At 36.6% G+C, this 22,937-nt stretch overlaps 1 protein-coding gene across 2 annotated transcripts; it reads left to right on the top strand.

Moving 5' to 3' along the window:
- Positions 1-258: 258 nt before the first annotated feature.
- LOC310727802 (cytosolic phospholipase A2 zeta-like) lies at positions 259-22,062 on the top strand. Of its 2 annotated transcripts, none has more exons than XM_083544611.1 (20): positions 259-426; positions 2,533-2,605; positions 5,701-5,837; positions 7,797-7,925; positions 9,786-10,037; positions 11,119-11,161; positions 11,883-11,934; positions 12,013-12,152; positions 12,767-12,865; positions 13,433-13,467; positions 14,081-14,219; positions 14,738-14,874; positions 15,371-15,593; positions 16,401-16,515; positions 16,596-16,733; positions 16,812-16,919; positions 18,346-18,516; positions 18,655-18,824; positions 19,092-19,278; positions 21,664-22,062. In XM_083544611.1, exons 4-20 carry the CDS (start codon positions 7,918-7,920, stop codon positions 21,909-21,911), a joined length of 2,265 nt encoding a protein of 754 aa, XP_083400737.1. In that variant the 5' UTR covers positions 259-426; positions 2,533-2,605; positions 5,701-5,837; positions 7,797-7,917; the 3' UTR covers positions 21,912-22,062. The 2 variants fall into 2 exon arrangements, with proteins under 2 accessions (XP_083400737.1, XP_083400736.1); XM_083544610.1 differs by having other exon boundaries at positions 261-426; positions 9,997-10,037.
- Positions 22,063-22,937: the final 875 nt, after the last annotated feature.

Genomic DNA, 22,937 nt, shown 5'->3' with positions numbered 1-22,937 from the left:
TTGTTAAATAACAATGTGCTCACATTAAATATGAACATATATATATATATATATATATATATATATATATATATATATATATATATATATATATATATATATATATATATATATATGTGTGTGTGTATAAACTTTATATATTTGTTATGGTAAAGCTATTGAACCAACTGCAGGATCATTTCTTCAAGAACCAAAAGAAAATGAAATGGGGTTTGGCCTCATGGTCTCATAGTACAGTGAAGGTGTTGACACTCGGGGTGTGGCTTCAGATTCACATCAGCAATACATAAAGCAAGCTGTTCTTAAGAACCTCTGTGGCATCGAGTGGACGTTAAGCTGTTCTTATTCAGGTTTTACTTGATAGACTATACACACAAACTAAATTTTACTTCAGCCTCGAGAGATTCTGCTCACTTACAAATGAAGGTACTGTTTTTCTTTCTCTTTTAAACTAAGTAACTAAGGGGAATGTTGTAGATGTGAACACGACTGTAAATAGCAGATTTCAAGATCAGTTTCTGTGTTCTGTGCCGTGTCCTGAAGAGTATGAAGACAATCAAACATGTGGTTTACACTGACTGATTTTGGAAAAAAGATTGTGAAACTGGACCTGCTAGTGTAAGAGCCTGAGGATATGGGTTGCCATTTCCTCTGTTTTTAAATTCCAGGTGTAAAAAAAAAAAGAGAAATATTAATCATGCGAGCAGAGTTTGCAGATCTGATGAACTAACATCCACAGATAGATAGATAGATAGATAGATAGATAGATAGATAGATAGATAGATAGATAGATAGATAGATAGATAGATAGATAGATAGATAGATAGATAGATAGATAGATAGATAGATAGATAGATAGATAAATAAATAAAGGTTTGTCTTATCTTAAAAACATAATATACAATATTTGAGGTATGTGCATTACAACATAACCAAGGTATTATACAGTCTACATACAGATATAAGATATATATAATAAACTAGGATATGCTATGAATTTGCAATTACATGCAGTTATAATTATCTAAAGATGACAGACATGATAATACTGTAATTGGTGGTGTTTTCTGCTTCTACTTCGAACTGTGGTCGAGATGGCTACTGGCGTGACTCCAACCTAAAAATGGCCCTTTTTTTTTTTTTTGTGTGGGATTTTCATATCTGATCTCCTCCCCCTCGTTCACATGCGAGTGAAAACTGCCACTTCCTGCATCAGATAAGCAGTGTAAACCTGCAGTGGGTCATGGTCAGTGTTTTAATTCGGTGCCACCCAGATAAGTATGCGTTTCCTTTTGAGTCTGGTTCCACTTTAGGTTTCTTCCTTAGACCATCTCAGGAAGTTTTTCCCTCACCTCAGTCACCACTGGATTAATCATTAGGGATAAACTGAAAATTATAAGAAACAAATGTCTTCTTTTTCTTTCGGCTTCTCCCATTAGGGGGCGCCACAGCGGATCATCCGTCTCCATACCCCCCTGTCCTCTACATCTGCCTCTTTCAAACCAACTACCTGCATGTCTTCCCTCACCACATCCATAAACCTCCTCCTTGGTCTTCCTCTTTTCCTCCTTCCTGGCGGCTCCATCCTCAGCATTCTTCTACTGATATACCACATGTCCTTCCTCTGAACACGTCCAAACCATCTCAATCACACCTTCCTCACCTTGTCTCCAAAACGTCCTACATGCGCTGTCCCTCTAATAAACTCATTTCTAAACCTATCCATCGTCGCCACTTCCAACGAAAACCCCAACATCTTCAGCTCTGCTACCTCCAGCTCCACCTCCTGTCTTTTACTCAATGCCACTGTCTCTAATCCATACAACATCTCAGGGCTCACCACAGTCCTATAAACTTTCCCTTTCACTCTCACAGATACTCTTCTATCACAAATCACTCCTGCTATCACTCTTCTCCACCCACTCCACCCTGCCTGCACTCTTTTCTTCACCTTCTAACACCTTCTCCATTACTTTGCTCTGCTACCTCCAGCTCCACCTCCTGTCTTTTAGATAAGGAACAAATGTATACATAATTTTTTTAAACAACTTTTTAACCTTTATATCTTTGTAAAGCTGCTTTAAGACAATGTCCATTGTTAAAAGCACATCAAGAGCCTAAAGATCCATGAAATGACTGAGCAACTCAAGAACTTTGAGAATGGATTTGGATTTTAATTAATATCAATAGTTGGGACCGCAGGTTACAATCGTTGATTACTGCACACCTTAACAATGATGGAACTGTAATTGATGGACATTCGGTGTCACCCGAATGAGGATGGTTCCCTTTTGAATCTGGTTCCTCTCAAGATTTCTTCCTCATACCATCTCAGGGAGTTTTTCCTAGCCACAGTCACCACTGGATTGATTATTAGAGATAAACGTTTACATTCTTTTACAGACGGAAATGTTTTTAAAAACACTATACAAATAAAAAAAATTATTGAATTGAATAAATTTTGCGCAAGTCCACAGGATTGAAATATTTCCAGTTTACCACAAACTTCTCAGATTTTCCTGTTTGTTACAGAGGGAGCAGGCGCCACACTGGAACCTGTCCGTGACGGTACTACGAGGAGAGTTCCAACATACATATGATTACTGTATGTCCCTAATTCATCACACACACACACACACACACACACACACACACACACACACACACACACACACACACACACACACACACACACACATTGATTAATTAATGTAAACATTAATCTTCTAATTCAAGCTAGTTTCCTTTTTTCCATTTCATATTTGAATCATCTTATCCAGATCATTAACACATGTTTATACACTGGAGCAGTTGAGGGTTAAGGGCTTTGCTCAGTGTCCCAGCCGTGACAGCATGGTGCTTCACGGATTTAAACTCACAACATTCTAATACAAATTTAATCAGCTTAACAATTACAGCTGAGCTACCGCTTCCCTAAATTTACGGCATTTGGGGAGACACCCAGAAAAGTATCTCATTTTTTCAACTGAGCAATTGAGGATTAAGGGCCCTGCTCAAGGGCTCTGCAGTAGCAGCTCGGTGGTGCCGAGATCAAAAATATATTTGATGTTCATGTTATATGCAAGTATGAAGAAACATTTGAAATGTTCTACTGCATTCGTAATTCTGATCATATAGAATGCTGACTGATATGAATACATGATGTATACACAATGGGCGCCTGACTTTATGGTTCTTCCCCAAACTATTACCACAAATTTGAAGGCACACAATTGTATAGGATGTCTTTGGATGTGAACCAGGATACCTTCAACCTGTCTAACATGACAATGCTCCTGTGCACAAAGCCAGTTCCATGAAGACATGGTTTACATAGGTTGGAATGGAAGATCTCCTGGTATAGAGCTCTAAAGCCTATTGAGCACCTTTGGGATAAATGTGAATGCTGACTGCACCCCAGGCCTCCTTTCTTTCTCACCTACATCAGTACTTGACTTTACTAAAAACATTCTTTCGGCTTCTCCCATTAGGGGTCGCCACAGCGGACCATCCGCATGTTTGATTTGGCACATTTTTACGCTGGATGCCCTTCCTAACACAAACCTCCCCATTTATCCGGGCTTGGGACCAGCACTAAGACTTGTGGGGACCGGGGATCGAACCCGGGCCGCAGCGGTGAGAGCGCCGCATCCTAACCACTAGACCACCAGGGAACCAAAATACTTGACTTTACTAACATTCTTAAACACAAATTTAGATCAGCAAACACAGTTCAAAATCTAGTGGAACATCTTCCCAGAAGAGTGGAGGTTCTAATAACAGCAAAAAGGACCTACATGTGGAATGGGATGTTCAAAAAGCACATACCAAGATTATGGTGACAAATCTTAGTCCATATAGTGTAGCAGAAGAGTTGCAGTAAGGAAAGGACAAGTTCCTCAGTTCCCACCTCAAATGATTCTGAAGAACAAAAAGTTTTTTTAATATCATGAAGGATTCTCATCAGGTCTAAAGGTTCAGTTTCTTAACACCCAAGAAACACCAATTTGTATATTTGGACAAATTTTTGGAGTTCATGGATTAATTAGTCATTAGTCAATGCAAATGGGTTTTATTAACATTTTATGACTTTAAATCTGTAACTGATAACATTTTTAAATAATGACCCTAATGTAAAGCATTACAGATATATCAGTGCAATGAATAAACTAAAACACACACAACCTAAATAAGCCTATTGTCTATTCTAGTTTATTCAGCTGGCATGACTGCTGTGAATGAAATGTTTAAAATCAGTAACCACATTCACTTTCAAATAAGCACAATGTAAGTGTTGTCTTCTATGAATAGCTCATATGTAGTATGAGAAAAGTAGACTGCTTGTAAAACCGTGTTCCTGAAATGCATGTAGCAACATGTCAACATTGTGTGTGAGAATTTTTTTTTTTAAACAAGTCTGGTCGTATGATTTGATGATGATTTGGCTGTAGATCAGTTTCTCACAGCTCCACACTGTTTCACATGTTACAGTCGAAAAGTAACGTACATTTCATTTGGCAGATTAATCAGGAAGTGGTGTATGTAGTGGCTTTTACTGTACATTTATGACTTTTGGCGGATGGCGTTATCCGACGCAGCTTACATTTATGTCATTTCTACATTAAATACTGTAAATTGCTTTGAATAATAGAGCCTTCCTTATGCTACGAATGTAAATGTAGCAGATGAGGGTTAAATAACTGTATCAAAGCCTAGCTGGCAGCTTTGGTAGAACTTTCAGATATGATGTTCTGCAGCTTAACCATTGAGCCACTTCTCATTTAAATCTGAAAAACACCATGCTAAATATGAAGCATGAGGGTGGTAACATCGTGTTGTGCTAAAAATAAATGTTTTGCTGGTACACTTCTGATAACAGGAAGGAAGCACCACCTCCAAGCTTCAGGTCAAAAACTCAGCAGGATAATGATCCCAAGCATATCCCAAGCATTTCATCCGGGCCTGCCTCTGGATGGTGTTCTCTTAGACTGGAGGCCACTTTGTGCAGGTGGAGATGGTTTCACATCTATGGCCTGAGGATCTATTAAATTACAGAGTATGACAGGAGTTTTGAGGATAGATTTGGACTCTACTTAATGTCTACAGTCTGCTACACTGATTTAGATTAATCGTTTATCTGTAATAAATAGGCATTCTGTGCAACCCAGATGAGGATGAGTTCCCTCTTGAGTCTGGTTCCTCTCAAGGTTTCTTCCTTATGCCATCTCAGGGAGTTTTTCCTTGACACAGTTGCCACCAGCTCAATTATTAGAACATTAAGAACATTCTTATTTATTATTTACAACATTATGTGTTGCAAAGCTGCTTTGAGACAATGTGCATTATTAAAAGTGCTATACAAATAAAAATGAATTGAATTTAAATTGAATATTTCCAAAGGTGTGTCATATAAAATGGTCATCAATAAAGTTGGAAAAATAAAGAAAAGCAGAGGAGCCTTCACCTGAATTTCAGGGGAAATTTGTGAACTGTACTAAAGACATAAAGCATGCCTGAACTACAGGGAAGCCCACAAACCTGTGTGTGTCACACCTGTGAGGAGGAATGAGCAGAAAAACCTAAGATATTTTATAAATATGTTGTCTATAGTCTCTGTGAGTGTAAACTTTTGGCCCGATGTGTAACACTGACTCTCAAAATGTTGCCTGATTAAACCTACAGCATGGTTTATTCCTACAGTTTCTAAGCCTGACCTGTACGTGACCCTGCGCCTACCCACAGCCTCGGCTTGTACTCTGAGAACCAGGACAATCAATAACTCTCAGAGCCCTGACTGGAACGAGACGTTCCTCTTTCGAGCCTACAGCCAGGCAAAGGTGAGTCAGCCAGATCTGTGAATTTCCAAAAAGGGCTCCCATTCTACTCTTTCCTTGAGGTCTGATCTGAGTCTGATCTAATACACCTTGCAACAGTATACAGGTCCTACTCATTTACCATGTCAAATCTAATTAAACAAAATGTGTTGCGTAATATATTATCTCAAAGCTCCAATAATTAAGTAAATATTGTCTTTGCCAATGTACGAGTTGGTATCAAAAGGTTTTGAGACTAGTTTTGAAACACATCAACAGATGGCAGCACAAGGCTGCACGCACAGTCACAGGGAGCACAAAGAGCAAACCTGCATGAAACTGGCCAAATCTGCCCCTGAGACGTTTCACATGACATGTTTGACATACAGCGATGCTGCAACGAGTTGTTTGAGGTGTTTTGAGTGGCATGCACACTTCAAGAGCAGAACAACATCACTGGAAGACGACAGGAGACCAGGAAGACCTTCAACGAGCTCATCCACTAAAATTAAAACTTGTGCATGATGATTGTCGGAGAACATTCTACAACAATGTTTTTATTATCGGTGTATCATTATTGTTGTTGAAGCTGTGATGGCAGCTGTAGCATTGTGGAAAATGCTGCACTTCAGTCTGCTTGTAGGTGGATTGATGGCCCTGTTCTTCTGTTCAGATGGTAAAGGGACAAACATTCTTTGCCCTGAGAGTCTTAGATAATGATGCTAGTCTTCAATTACAGTGGGCTAGCATATAAAGTGTCTGGGTTTGGGAACTCTACGCCTAAGCCTATGATGCATTGTGCGGATTTAACTACCCACAGTTCTGTTGGTTTTCCTGATACAGCTAGCATTCAACATAGCATGTAATATTGCATGCTAGTATACTCTCTGTGGTGCTGGGATGGACATTTACTGTGTGGGTAGTCTGGCCTGTGTAGGTAGGTAGCTAGGTTGGATAGTACGTGCCAAAAAATTAGATAATTTTTAATTGGATACTGGATTAAAAACAAACAAACATAACACTCCATGTAAAATAGTACTGAACTTTATCACAAAAATAAAGCAGTACTGAATCATGCAAATGTGCTTAAGGAAATAAATGTGAATATACAGTATTATACTTGATCAATATAATTAGATAATTAATTAATAATAAATATAATGCTCTCTGTGCAACAAGCAGCCATTAGTGTCAGCAATTCGCCTTTAGAGGCCACTGTTGTAATGACAACGAACAGGAAGCCGGAAAAACTATCGGTTTGGATTTCTGCCAACAGTACCAGCAATGAATTTTCTTTTTTCATTTTCTTCCTTTTTATTTATACATTGTGTTGTATATATTGTATTATGTTTCTACATATATATATATATATATATATATATATATATATATATATATATATATATATATATATATATATATATATATATATATATATATATAATGGCCGACCTCTAGTACAAATAAATGTGAAAAAATTTATTATGTGTCACTGTTTACTTTATACAAATCCCAACTGCTGGCTGACTGTTGTGAAATAAGAAGATTAAAACAATTGTTGTTCTAGATGCTAATACTATCTTATCATTGCAATTTTGGCAATTGGCAGACACCCTTCTTCTTAGCTCAAGAGCTTAGGGATGGGTCTTAGTGATGTTGAGATTTAAACGCACCATTTTAACCACTAAGCTACCACTTTCCATCATTAAATATTTTCCAATGCACACCCTGTCACATTATTTCCTGACATATTTTACATGTACACACCAGAATCTAAAGCCCATGGTTTTTTAAACCCAGCCTAGAGTCTATCATCATTAATCGAAATCACCACATAATAGTAATGTTCACAAACCTTCTTTGAATCCTTTTCTTTTGTCCAATACCTATCCAATACCTTCAATACTACATGCCAAAACATGTATATACTGTACCTTATCCATGCTTGAGTGTAACCAAGAGGCCTCTTGTTCTCTCTTCTAGAATATTCTGGAGATAACTCTCTATGACAGTGATGTAGTGTTGGATGACAAATGCACCAGCATTTTGTTTGACATCAGCACCCTTAAACTGGGCCAGAAGTTGACCAAGGACTTCTTTACAGATGACAAGGTATAAGCTTGGCATATTCAAGTATTTAAGTTCAGAAAATTGTAGAAATTTGGAACAGAAAATTATAAAAACATATAAGTTTTTATAACAGAACTATAACTTTATAATATATAATTCTAAATATATTATAATTGAATCTATTATTACTGAATAATCTATAGAATATATTATAATAATAAAAAAATTACAGTATGATATTTTTATGAGCACAGCTCTTTGTTATATAAATGTAGACATTGCAGTGTAACTTTATAGTTTATGTTTTATTGTTTTGTTTTAAAATATTAAAATATCACATTAGGCAATTAACATCTCACAATATAACACGCACTCACTATTTACTGCTTTAATATTTACATATATTTACATATATCAAATCAGTGTTTATCAAAGCTTCTGGTCTGCTAGAAGTTGCAGCTTATCTGAGTGTACATTTACTCTAGTACATTAATAAGTACCCTAAATGTCCTAGTGTGTGGTGTACAGAAATTCTCCCTGCGATTAAATATTATATATATATATATATATATATATATATATATATATATATATATATATATATATATATATATATATATATATATATATATATATATATATCTGTTACACTCCCTCTACTAACTTCCTGTAGCTGCTACATCACATTTTAAACACTGATGTTGCTTGGAAAAGCCAAAACTGCACCAGTAACTCACAGCACTTATCCCTCCCTACACTGCACTACACTACACCTCTCCAATGATCCCTCCATCCTCTACCACTGCTCGTCTCATCCCACAATCTCTCACAGCACAAGGTGGCAAAACAACACACAAGCTTCACCCAAGTAGAAGTACAGATACTCATGTTATAAAAGACTCTGGTAAAAGTTGAAGTTCTGACTGCACTTTTATACAAGTTAAAGTAAAAGAAGTTTGGGCTCTGACATGTACTTAGTAAGTAAAATGTACCGTATTTTTCGGACTATAAGCCGCTACTTTTTTCCCACGTTTTGAATCTGTAGCTTAAACAACGAAGCGGCTAATTTATGAATTTTTCCTGGGTTTTTCCCGGTTTCACAAACTTCAAGCCAAAAGACTGAACCCCATAACATTAGACCAATGAAATTTCAGAACGGAAACGAAAAAACGCACCTCACCTGTGTTTTGAGCTGCACGGCATCGTGAGAAAAAACTTCCATCGGGTGATTTTTAAACGCACGACGATGCCAAAAGATAAACTCCCGAGAGAAATAGTTGTGAAAGGAAGGAGGAAGACAGTAAACAATGACTTACTTGGTCGGCTACTGTTTAGATACAAGTCGTTGTAGCGTGTTGAGCCTGGGTGAAGGGAGAGCTCGCTAACTCCAGTTACAACAGAAATCATATAAGCACAGACAGGTTTCCAAAACTCGTGCTTTTTTATTTTTTTTGGCAACAGCGTTACAGGTTAGTCAAAGAAACTTAGAAATGAGCATCAGAAAACAATAAGGACATATTCCTCTGTCTTACACACATGCAGTAATAGCGGAAAAATGCAGTGCCGGTCTTTTCCCAAAATACCGCTCTGCTCCTAAAGTAAGCATAACATATTTCACCCGTTACACCGTGTGTAACGTGTCTTTCGTTAAAGCCTGTGTAAAGTACATTAGTGTAGACACCTGCGGCTTATAGACAGGTGCGGCTTATTTATGTTAAAAATAAAAATATTTCTAAAATTCAGTGGGTGCGGCTTATATATGGGTGCGCTTTATAGTCCGGAAATTACGGTAATCATTACTACTACCTGTTTTAGTGTCCCACTGGTAACTAAACCTTACATCATTGTAATATATTAATACAAAACAAATTTCAAATTTGATTATCTAATAAATACATTCAGGCTGAACGTCCACCATGTAGAGCACAAGCAGAGCAAAGATGATGATGATCAGGTGATCAGGAAAGTCTATTCATATAAATATCTACTGAAGTACAGTAACACAGTATTTGTACCTCGTTACTTACCACCTTTTCTGCCAAATTGTACATGTAGATATGAATGTGAGGAGAACGGCATAAAGCTAATAAATAACTACTGTTTCTATTTCCAGCTCAATGATAAGCTCTGGGTGGAATTTGAGCTGACCGAAAGGTAACAGATGCTTGCTTACAAAATTATGTGACACACTACAGAAGAATAAATGTAAAGCCTTGCCGTTTTTTTTTTACTGCAAGATATTCCACTGGCTTACAGTACACTTTATGGACAACATTTATGGAATTTATGGACACTTTTTGAACATCCCATTCCACATTTAGTCCTGATTTATTGTTACAATAAACTTCACTCTCCTGGGAAGATGTTTGAATAGATTTTGTGGAAATTTGTGTTCATTCAATTATGACGAGGGATATTAAATTTAGGTACTGATGTAGGTGAGAGGAGTCCCAAATGTTCTTCCACTTCATGTAAAGCACATCTTCAAAAAGCTGGCTTTGTACACAGGCGGCATTGTCATGCTGGAGCAGGTTTGGGTCTCCTAGTTCAAGTGAAGGAAAAATTTCATACTGTTACATCCAGAGACATCCTATACAATTGTGCCGCTCTAACTTTGTTTGAGGAAAGAAACCACAAATAGTTGGAAAAGTCAGGTGTTTCAATACTTTTGCCCATACATAGTGTAAGTGTATATTCAATACACGAAGCAGGTTTTATAAACTCAGGATTTTGGTATAGCTTTTTTTTTTTTTTTCCAAATATAAATGATACCAGAAGAGTAATTCCTCCAATATTTTAACAAATAAAAACGAAAGTAAATAAATACTGACCTCAGAATTTATATAGAAATGTAAAGAAATTCCCCTTTTTTACTTGTCTTTTTTTAAAATAGAATTTCTATATTATTAGAATTTCTAGAACTATACATGAAACACTGTCTAGTATGATGGTGGTATCTTAGTGGTTAAGGAATTGGCTCTAAAGGACGAGAGTTCAAATGCCAGCCACAGAAAGTGTGCCCTCCTGGGCCCCTGTGCAAGGCCCTTAACCTCATAGCTGCTCAGTTATATGAAGAAGATAAATAAATATAAGTTGCTGTGAATAAGGGTGTATGCTGTAAATGTAAATGTCTATTTTTACTTTGTATAATTTAAATCTAAAAAATCTACAGTAGGTCATCAGAACTAGAATGATGTCTTTAAACATTTGATTTGTGTCTGTGTTTGTATTACAGTCCTGGCGCACCTGGTCAGTACCTCTCTAATGGAGTCCTATTGGTAAGCGATGTTAACCTACTGCATTCTTCCATGATGGCATTTAAGATTATCAATCTAGAATAGTAAGAAAGCAACAAAGCATGTCAGGGTGTGCAGCTAGGAAAGTAAATAAATCTTCTATGATTCAGCTCACATTTTGTGAAATACAATTATAAGGAGTCAAAACCTTTGATCAATCAGAATCTAAAGTTTAGTAGCACTATGGAATGTACATTACATGGACGAAGGTTTGAGATACCTGACATTATAAGCCATATTAGATTAGATTAGATTGGATTTAACTTTATTGTCATTGTACCAGAGTACAAGCGCAGGGCGAATGAAATGCGATAAAATCTGTTTTTTTTCCAAAGAAAGTTTCTTGCAATTAAACGTGGTAAAATTAAAAGAAAAGGAAAAATATAATAGAATATAATTTTCTATGTAATATAATTAATAAATAATAATAATTAAAAATAAATAATAATAATTAAAAAAAAAATAAAAAAATATTATATTACAATTAAAGTTTCCATATATATATATATATATATATATATATATATATATATATATATATATATATATATATATATATATATATATATATATATAAATGTAATAAAAAATAGAATTTAAAATAAAATAAAAATGAAATTATAAAACATTTTTAATAAAAAAAATTGAATAACAAATATTAGAAATGGAATAAATTAACTTCTCTCCCATGTTGTGATCACAGGCCGCTCCGTTGTCCACTCTGGAGGTGAAGTTGGACAAACTGCCCACTGACAGTAAGAAAATGAAATGTGTAAATGAGTAGGATGGATATGACGGCTTGTGCCTGTACATTGTGTGCGTTTGTGTTTCAGTTCAACACGACATGCTGTTAAAGTTACAAGGAGCGTACAATGAAGATCAAGTCATCTCGATGTCCATAAGCAGCAGCCTTATGCAGACGCTTCGCTACTTCATCAACAAAGACCTGGAGAGCAAGTTTGAACTGCAAACTGTAAGATTTATTCATGTTACCGTACATCATGATGTCTTTACACATTATTACATTATTAAATTGTCTTTATTGTTACAATAAAAAAGTGGACACTGTGTAGAATACAAATGACACCAGAATGCAATGATTTCCAAATCTTATAATCACCTATATTTTTATTCACAATAGAACAAAGAAAACAGATCAAATGTTTAAACTGAGGAAATGAACCAAATTAAGGAAACAATATGGTCATTTTGAATTTAATGAGAAATTTTAATTTACATTTAAATAAAAATAAATGTACATTACAAAAATACAATAAAAATTTGATCTAATCTATTTTATCTATTTACATTTGACATTTAAATTAAACAGTTATAAAAAACATTTTGCAATTAATTAAGTTCATTGGCAAAGTGAGTAAGAAATTGGGTATAAATGGTATATCTTAGAAGTAAAGCTGGGCAGAGCTTCACCTTTTTTGGTAAAGTGTCTATAGATTTTATATTGCACTTAAAACAACAAGTAACCATTGAGGCACAGATCAAGTACTAAAAGCTACTTTTGTCTTGGTGTAATGGATGCACCTGGCTTACTGTCTGATTTTTTGTTGTTGTTGGTTACCTGTTAAGCTGAATGAGGATACGGTGGATAATGAAAAATCATCCGAAGTCTCTGTAACCCCATTTGGACCCACACAAGACTGTACTCTCACACTTCCTGTGGCAAAGGTGAGAGTTTTTGTTGTTGTGCTGTGTCTTTTAAATGTTAACATTCACAGTAGTCACACCAGTTCTTTAAACACAAAACCTGAAGCAAAAAAAAAACAACAATCCAAAAGCACGCCCTTCCCAACGACCTAAAGGCAATGCGTATATATGATCGGAATGTGCACAAAAAATTATCAATGTATTTCTTCTGTGAATTATTGCGATCTAAAACATGGAATATAAAACTCGACAAAAATATAGAGTCTTACTCTGTTCATTTTAGAACGAAAGAAAACCAGACCTGTATTTTCCCTTATAAGCTTGTAACAAGAATGTAAAAAATGGCAAATGCAAGAATCAGTTTTTATTTATAAAAAAGAAATTAATAAACTGAAACAGATTACAGCTTATTAATAAATACAGGATTGTTATAATATTGTATAAGTTTCTCCTGCCTATTTCCTCTATGTTGTTGTGAATGTTTTAAATGCCACTGATCATTTGATTATTGTTATTATGACATCATGCATTTGGAAAAAAAAACATTATATCTGATGCAAAATGTTGCTGAACGTCTTTGTTTTACAGGAAAACGTAAATTTACATCTGAACACAGTGGACAGGTACTGCTAAAATCCGTTATTAATATCATTAACACAATATGGACAAAAGCAAAAAAAGGAGGTTATTATAACAGCAAATGGGGATTAAATGTGGAAGGGGATGTTTTTAAATCACAGTCCACAAACTTGTCCATATAGTGTATTAGTAATGCATGTATTATAAGGATGTAACAATATACAATATATTTTTATTTCCTGAGGCACTTGACATTATAATAATACAGTTAAAGGCACGATGTAGAGAAGGACTATTAGAGTCACGGGCATGTCACATTTGGAGGGGATGTTCTAAATGCGCCTTCAAATCTTATGATCATGTGTCCACAAACGTTTGTTTATATAATGTTCATAGCTGTGAGATTTTTTTTAAGTCAGGCATCATGTTTCATCATCTTTTATTTCATGACAGGATTTGCATACATTCGATATAATTTTAAATCGATAATGAAAACCGGTGCTATTATTTCAATTAATCATTCTTGGCTGGAACATGAATTATTGTTTTATGTCTAACAATTTAATTATTTATTATAATTTGGTGCATGTGTGTGTGTGTGTGTGTGTGTGTGTGTGTGTGTGTGTGTGTGTGTGTGTGTGTGTGTGTGTATTTTAGCTCTGATGAGAATATGAAGGTGCGTCTGGATTTTGACATACCACCAGAAGAGAAGGTGTTCCTGGTGAAAAGGAGAGAGGTGGTGTCTCGTGCACTGCAGAAGTTTTTAAGCCTTGAAAGTCCTCTGGATTCCACCCAGGTATAAGCCAAATATCTCTCACACACACACACACACACACACACACACACACACACACACACACACACACACACACACACACACACACACACACACACACACACACACACACACACATTTAAGGATTGAACTGAAGTCCTATCTGTGTAGTATCATACTTAAGAAAGTTTTAATTTTATGCAGTCATTTCAGTGCAATAATAATAATAATTGTTACATGTGCAATAAATAACGGTGGGAGTTTTTACTCTTAACACGTGAAACGTTTTGCCACCTTTTGGTTTGAATGTTCCTTTGACTTTGACTTTAATCTGTATACGCCTTCAGTGCTTGGCCCCCTAAAAAAAAAAGAAACAACTCGATGGAGCTAAAGGGGGAGGTGAGATCTGTACTTTACAGCAAAAAAAAAAAAAAAGTGTAAACAGTGTGTGTGCACAATATTGTGGTGTGTGTGTGTGTGTGTGTGTGTGTGTGTGTGTGTGTGTGTGTGTGTGTGTGTGTGTGTGTGTGTGTGTTCAGGTCCCGACAGTGGCTTTGGTGTGTTCAGGAGGCAGCTCCAGGGCCATGACTGGCATGTATGGAGCTCTGAAAGGACTGCAGAGCCTCGGCCTGCTTGATGCCATCACCTACATCACGTCTGTGTCTGGCTCCACCTGGTGGGTGTTAAAGAGCCTGAATATTCTCTTGTGTGTAGGTTGTTCAAACACCTGAAGACTTCATTTTAAGATAAGATAAACCTTTATTCGTCCCACAGTGGGGAAATTTCTTACATTTTAATTTAATTTACATTTTTAAGGCTGAACCAGTTTCTTCAAAATGAGCAGACGTGACACAATCATTCATGATGTCCCAACTAGAAATTATGTCAAGGGGTTCTAAGCTCACACTGGTTCCAAACTCCTAGTTTCATAATTTCCCCTTTCCCTGTGCCATACTGTATATGGTTTATACAAAACCTAATATACATTTGTGTGCCTCCAAACGCGTGCTTAATGTTTGGGGAAGAACTACATATGATTCTAAAAGTTGTGAAAATAAAGAATTCGGAAAACATAAAGACAGAGACCCAGACACAATAGGTTAAATATAGATATGATCTTATGCATTTCTCTGTGTTTGTCATGTATTAACGTGATTTCTTTTCTCTTTAAGGGCCCTTGCAAGTCTCTACTCTGATCCATTCTGGTCAAAGGAAGGCCTGGATAAAGTGATGGCATCTTCGCAGAAGGAGCTGTCTAAGAGCGTGACCAGTCTCTTTTCTCCTGCACAGCTGTCTTATTATCGTTCTGAGCTACAGAAAAGAGAGAAAGAAGGCCATTCTGTCTCCTTTATTGACACCTGGGGGCTCGTCTTAGAACACCTCATCTTTGGAAAGGTCTGCTTCTCGTTTGGCACAGAAATCCACTCATACTGGCAGTTAGAAGCTGCCAAAACATGTAAAGAGTTTTACACTCACATTGTTTTTACAGTACTATGGAACGAGCAGCAGTTCTGGCAGGAGTTCCAGCTATTAGACAAATTACAGGGTCTAAAACATTACTGTTATGCACGGGGACATATAGACGTTTAGGCTCTATACTGTACAAAAAGGGATTAATATTAAAGTGTTGTTAAAGGGGATATAACACACAGTTTCTGCTAATCTCATATTAATCTTGAGTATCTATAGAGTAGTATTGCATCCTTTATATCTACAAAGAGTATTTAGTTCAGATCAGATTTATAAATGAAACATCCAGCTTTACGCTTCCCTCCGAAAACAGCCTGGCTTCTGGAAGGCGAGGTGTGGGTGGAGCTAAAGAGTCGCAAGGAGGTGCAGCTTGTAGCTGTGACTTCATATAAATAAAACAGGAACCAAAATTGTATAGTCTTAAATGACTCAGAGTCTGAAATTGAACATAAAGAACAGCATCAGCGACGACTACAGCAGGACATGTCTATTTATTCTATTTTTGTGCGAGTCCTGGGCAGTGCTGCAACGACTTCCATAACCAAATGAAGCACGGTGATGGGTGTGCACTTGCTCTCGCTTTTCCGAGGAAGTGGCCATACAAAGAATTCTATCCTTAATGACATCATGATGGGCCCGGGAATGAGAATCCAACTCTTAAACAGTGTAAACAACTCAAAACGCATGAAATAGCATTAGACCCCCACTTTAAATATTATTTTTCTTGTTCAGAAACACACCGAGACACTGTCTGACCAGAAGAAGGCAGTCTACAAGGGTCAGAACCCACTCCCAATCTACACTGCAGTAAACATGAAGAAGGACACCAGTGGCTGTCTAGTGCCTGGTAAACAACAACAAAACTCTTTAATGAACCTTCAATGATTTGAAATTATTCGTAACAGCCTTTCTTTCTATTCGTTTCAGAGTGGTGTGAGTTTAACCCATATGAAGTGGGGTTCTCCAAATATGGAGCTTTCATCTCTGCAGAAAATTTCGGAAGCGAGTTCTACCTGGGTCATGTGGTTAAAAAACTACCGGAAACTCGCATCTCCTTCCTCCTGGGTCAGAGACAGTTTTCACACAATATCCATTAGCCAACATTAATGCTGTATTCTCTAACTACTACTAATCTGTGTGTAGGCATGTGGAGCAGTATTTTCTCAGCAAACCTCATGCAGCTCTGGAGTGCTTTTACTGGAATGATACCATCCTGGGCTTCCAGGCTGGGAGATAAAGTGGACAAGATCGGTAAATACGCCTTAGTAACAGCCATGTTCATCTTCATCGGCACCTTTAACAGGGTTGTGCAGACATTCAACAGACAAGCAGCATGTATTTGCATTTTGCATTTGCACAAAGCAGAGATGTTACTCCTGCATAAGTCTGTATTGGAATATATTACACATTTTAATGCACACAATAGAAATAGGATTCCCTCAATAGTTATAGGTTTAATGGCAAGCGCAGATTATTTGTATAAAGTTGTGGTCTACATGCTGTTGAAACTAAAGGTCGACCGATTCATCGGTTTTGTCGATTCATATTGCTAAAAAAAGTCCATAACGATAGTTTTTCCGGGTTGCGTCTGCGCTGGAGTGGCTGAGAAGGTCCGTTGTCGGCCTATAGAGGTGAATCACTGACACCATGTGCTGTTTGTTTTTGCACGCTGTACCTTATTCATGTTAGTTCACAGTGCATTAACTATTTAATAGATCAAATGAAAATAAACTTAATTCGAAATGTATTAGTAAATGTTAAAATGAGCAAACAAACAATACTTCTAAAGCATTTACAGCATTTGCATTAAGACCCTTATCCAGAGAAAAAAAAGGGCCTTGTTTAGAGACCCATAAGTGGCATTTTGTTGTGGCTGGGAACTCCTGACCAAAGTCCAATGCCTTAAGCTACCTTCCCCATTTATTAACTTCAGTTAATGTCACAAATTCAATCTTAATTTAAAGCGTTACCATTTCACATTTATGCAAACAGTCACTTAAAATGAACATCTTTAAATGTCTTTACAAAGGCCAGAGCATTAAATGCTTTGTTGTCATTTGTCAACATTTTGTACAATCCTGAAGACGCAAGCTGCCGAACAACATACTTTTCTAAATAGTTTAGAGTTAAGCTGTTAGTCATTAACAATTGCTTCGATTCTTTAAAAGAAACAGATAGAGTCATTTGTTTGTAAACAGTGATCAGGCAGTTTGCATTGAATGTGTTTGATTCACTCAAACGAAGCAGCTCATAAGAGTTGTTTGTTTGGACTTCGCTTTAATAGAAAGATGAGATTATTGTCGGGTATATGCTTTTTTTTATGTCATAGAATTAACGTGCTGCTGCTGTAAATCGGTCGAGTAAACTGATTCAATTTATATTTTATACATTGAGATACTAATGCTGGGGTGTAGATGTAGTGGCAATGCTTTTTTAATTGCTACCATGTGCCACACCGGTAGATCCGCCCCGGATCCAATGTAGCTATTGGTATGGGAATAATCCACTATCGGCCGACCTCTTTTTAAAACCTCCAGTCTACTCAAGACAAATCCTGCAGCTTTAACGTGTTTTTGCATTTGTTTAGCCCAATTTCTGAACAAATTCATGTCTATATATTCATTATAATAACTTTTTTATCTCAATTATGTCCATTGATGTTTTCTTTGGCCTGTAGAAAAAGGAAATACATCCTCAACCTTGAACACTTTGCGGGTCAATCCGGAGGCTTCAGTGCTGAGCGGCTTCCTGAATGGCTGCCCCATCATCAGCAATGTGTTTAACTTCCTGAGAGGATTCACCCTGCACAACCTGTACAGTGAAAGCCCAGGATTCAACACCTCTAATGGTCAGAGCTCATTTTGGTATTCTATTGTAATACATAGTGAACAAGTGTGATTCCTTGCATCCCATTCAGGATGGACTAAACATAGAAGACTTGTCTTCTTGGAATGAATGCTGGTTTATAAGATTTGTCCTGTTTTAGAGACACACCCGGACGCGTTTCCGAACAAGCTGACCCCAGCGGACTCCACGCTAGGCTTGGTGGATTCTGGATTTGCCATTAACACGGCTTTCTCTCCTGTGCTACGGCCGCAAAGACACGCCGACGTCATTCTTTCTCTTGATTATACTTGGGCTGAAGATCATTTAAAGGTGAGTGTGAGGTGTGTGTGTGTGTGTGTGTGTGTGTGTGTGTGTGGGGGGGGGTGTAGCTTATTAGTTAAGGCATTGGACTTTGATCAAGATGAGTTTAAATCCCAACCACAACAAGCTGCCACTCCTGGGCCCCTGAGCAAGGCCCTTAACCCCATAGCTGCTCAGTTGTATGAATTAGATAAATGCAAGTCACTGTGGGAATCTGCCAAATGCTCAAAATGCAAATGTAATAATGCTGAACTCAGCTGTTTGTGTGTGAAACAGACGCTGAAGGACACTCAGCAGTACTGCAGTGAGCACAAGTTGCCGTTTCCAAAGACCGATTTCAGCAAGTACAAATCAGAGCCAAAAAGGGAGGTGTATGTGTTCGAAGATGAGAACAATCCTGATGCTCCTATCGTGCTCCATTTCCCGCTGGTCAACGTCTCATTTAAAGAGTTTAAAGCTCCCGGTAAAAGAAATTTCTTTACTTGATATTTTTATGCATTTTGACTGACGCAAATATACTTTGCATGTCATATACACACATACATACTACATGGACGAATGTATTTGAACACCAAACTTCCAGCCATAATGTAAATCTTCCCAAAACTGTTACCACAAAATTGGAGGCAAACAATTGCATTTGATGTCTCTGGATGTGATGGCATGAAGCTTTCTCTTGACTTGAACTAGGAGACCCAAACCTGTTCCAGCATGGCAATGCCCTTGTGCACAAAGCCAACTCTATGAAAATATGCTTTACATGTGTTAGAATGGAAGATCTCCTGAGATAAAGCTTATTGATTACCTTGGGATGAATTGAAACGCTGACCCAGTTCTCCTCACCTCACCCACATCAGTACCCGACATTGCTAACAGCCTTGTGCCTGAATGAGCACAAATCTCCACAAAATCTAGAGGAACATCTTCTCAGAAGAGTAAAGGTTATTATAAAAGCAAATGGGGACTAAATGTGGAATGGGGCGTTCAAAAAGCAACATATGTAATCTTATGGTCAGGTGTCCACAAATTTTTGTCCATATAGTGTATATTACATGATCAATTCATCTTTACATGTGATCACATATAATGGTTGTGTAACATCACATGTTTAGCCGAATTTATACGTTAAATCTTTTCTGAACGTTTTTTTGTCGGCAATATAATCAGATCAGATCATAAATCCCAGAACATGAGCTCACACTGAACTATTCCATTACAGTTAATGTGCTCTATAACTCTATGGAAAGCACCGAAGCTCATGTTTTTCTTAAATACTTCACAATAATTCACTATTTGATCTTGTTGAGGTTAAGCATATTATAACTATTCTGATGTGCTCTACAGATAATTTGCTCACTTAGGTTCCACACTTTTCTAATGCCTAAATCTACATTAATTCAGCCTAATTAACGTATAATTCCATCTTGGATCATCTCCCCAGAAGAGTGGAGGTTAGTATAACAGCAAATGAGGACTTAATATGGAATAGGATGTTTAGAAAACATCTCCATATTGTATCCACAGTGTCCACAAACTTTTACATAGTGTTGATAATACAATACACAAAACTCACGGTTTGGCACGTACATCAGTGTTTAAGTAACTGCCAAACATGAAATTACTTGTCCTTTTTATTTTATTAACGAGGTTTATTATTATTAACATTTGTGAACATCGACAGTTGACATTTTTAAAACAATTTGAATTAAAATGCCTGCTTGGTTTATTTAAAAAAATTAATAAATTGAAATAAAAAAAGATCAATAAATAATAAATCTAATAATAAATCAAAAAATATAAATGAAATAATCAATCAAAGATACATCTAATTAATGCAATACACTTTATTATATTGATTACATTTAGTCATTGATTAAATTCGCACAATTTTAAATTGATTAAATAAAATGTATTTATTAAATTATTGTTATTTAAATAGTTTACATTTGTAAGACCCCATATGGATAATACAGATGTGTATATAGAGGTGTGTGTGTGTGTGTGTGTGTGTGTGTGTGTGTGTGTGTGTGTGTGTGTGTGTTTTTATAGTTAATATTTAATTTTCTAAAGATATGACATACTTATCTGTTCTTTAACAATATATTCATTCCTTCCATCCTTCATTCATTCATTTCCTCGATATGTGGAATTGTCAGGATTTTCTCCTTTAAAGAGAAATACCTGAAGCTGGACAAAAAAACGCAAAAGGATCTGTATGGCTAGACTGCTGTAAAAGCATTGGAGATGACAGGAAGTGACAGCGGTTTTGCGCATGAGCAAAACTAAATCATGTTTCTGGTATAGACCCAGAAGCCACGGTGACAATGCGCTCAAAGTGCAAGACGGAGACTAAACAAACATTATATCATTTGTGAGGGCACTCACATTTTAAGTATGTTCCTCATGGAAAAAGGATTGCATCGGTACACTGACCCGAAAGCCCTGAAAGCCCTACGTGTACCGTTAAACCACTAGTGGATTATATACACTACAATATATATAGTACTAAATTATAGTATAGATGGTAAATGCATACCTTAATAAGATGCGTCTTGTTGACCTTCACCTCCATGGCTGGTACTTCTTTGATTGGTTGCAAGCGCTAAGATGGATTGCAAATTTTTACAGACATTCATCAAATTCATCAAAAACACTTTGGTCCTCACATGGAGATTGAACGGTCAGACAACTCCAGAACTAAATTATAAGTGAAGAGAATTGTAGTGTAGCTACTTACCTTTAACACAAATAATATTTAAACAATACTGGTGATAAATTGTAAAGAAACTGTGACTAATGAACTTCTGTGTGTGTCTGTTTGTCTGTGTGTTTGCATTTGCGTACTCAGGAGTGAAGAGGAAAGAAAACACGGAGCTAATTGACGGAAACATCGACGTGAGCTCCAGTTCCTCTCCATACGCTACCAAAAACATCACCTTCGAGTCGAGAGACTTCCAAAAGCTGGTGGATCTGACCTCCTACAACATTGTAAATAACAAAGAAATCATGAGGGATACACTGAAGAAAGCTATGAGCAAAAAAGGGCTTTCTAACATTCCCTCAAGTGAAAGTGCAAATAACTGCACACTGGCTTAAACCAGTTGTATTAGAAATGAAGGAACGTGTTTATATGTTGAGGAATTGTTTTTGAATCAGTTCACAAAAAAAAAAAAAAAAAAAAAATGTTTTAGAAATAGAGTGAGAAATGTACCCTTGTTATCATCTCTGTATGGACAACATTTGTGGAGCCTCAGCTATAAGACTGATATACGCTTTTTGAACATCCCATTTCCACATTGAGTCTCAATTTAAAGTAACATGTCCCAATATTTTTGTCCGAATAGTTTTAAATTGTTAATGCACTTGCAGACACAGTGGCTATAAGCAACACCTCAACAGTACTGATGTAGGTGAGGTGAGGAGACCTGGACTGCATACAATCCATTTTACTCCAAAGATATTCAATAGGGTTGAGTTCAGAGCTTCATAGCATAAGATTTTTCACTCCAACCAATGTAAAACATATCTTCATGGAGCTGGCTTTGTGTACAGGTTCATAGTCATGCTGAAATAGGGTTGGTTCTCCTAGTTCAAGTGAAGTACAACAATTCAATGCTACCACATCCAAAGACATCCTATACAATTTGTGTGCCTCCAACTTTGTTTGGGGTTTCCCAATGCTCTTGTACATATCTTGCAAATAGTGTATTTACTCTGCCTAATGGTAGATAGATAATAGATATAATGTATATAAGAGAAATACATGATGCAATATATATATATTTATATATACAGATGCTCCCTGAGGTATGATGGTTCAACTTGTGATTTTTTGATCTTACAATGATGATGGCAATCCAATAAAAATGTTACAGTATTTTGCATTTCGCATGGCTTCTTCTGCTGCTGACCTTTTTCCCTTATGCTTGTTGTTTAATGATCATAAGCTTTCCTCCTCCATTAATGCATTAATGCACAAACACCTAACCAACATCAGAATGTCTCACTGAAAGGGCCAATGGTTTTGTGGTCCAGTGATGGTCTTTGTGAGCTTATGTTCATATTCCATGATAAAACAGCTGTTGCAGCTACAGTCATTTACAACATTAACAAAGTCTGGAC

Source organism: Silurus aristotelis (genome assembly GCF_946808225.1).
Source record: "Silurus aristotelis genome assembly, chromosome: 6".
NCBI classification, from domain to species: Eukaryota; Metazoa; Chordata; class Actinopteri; order Siluriformes; family Siluridae; genus Silurus; species Silurus aristotelis.
The sequence above is the reverse complement of the archived record's forward strand: the minus strand, read 5'-3'. Positions and strand labels throughout refer to the sequence as shown.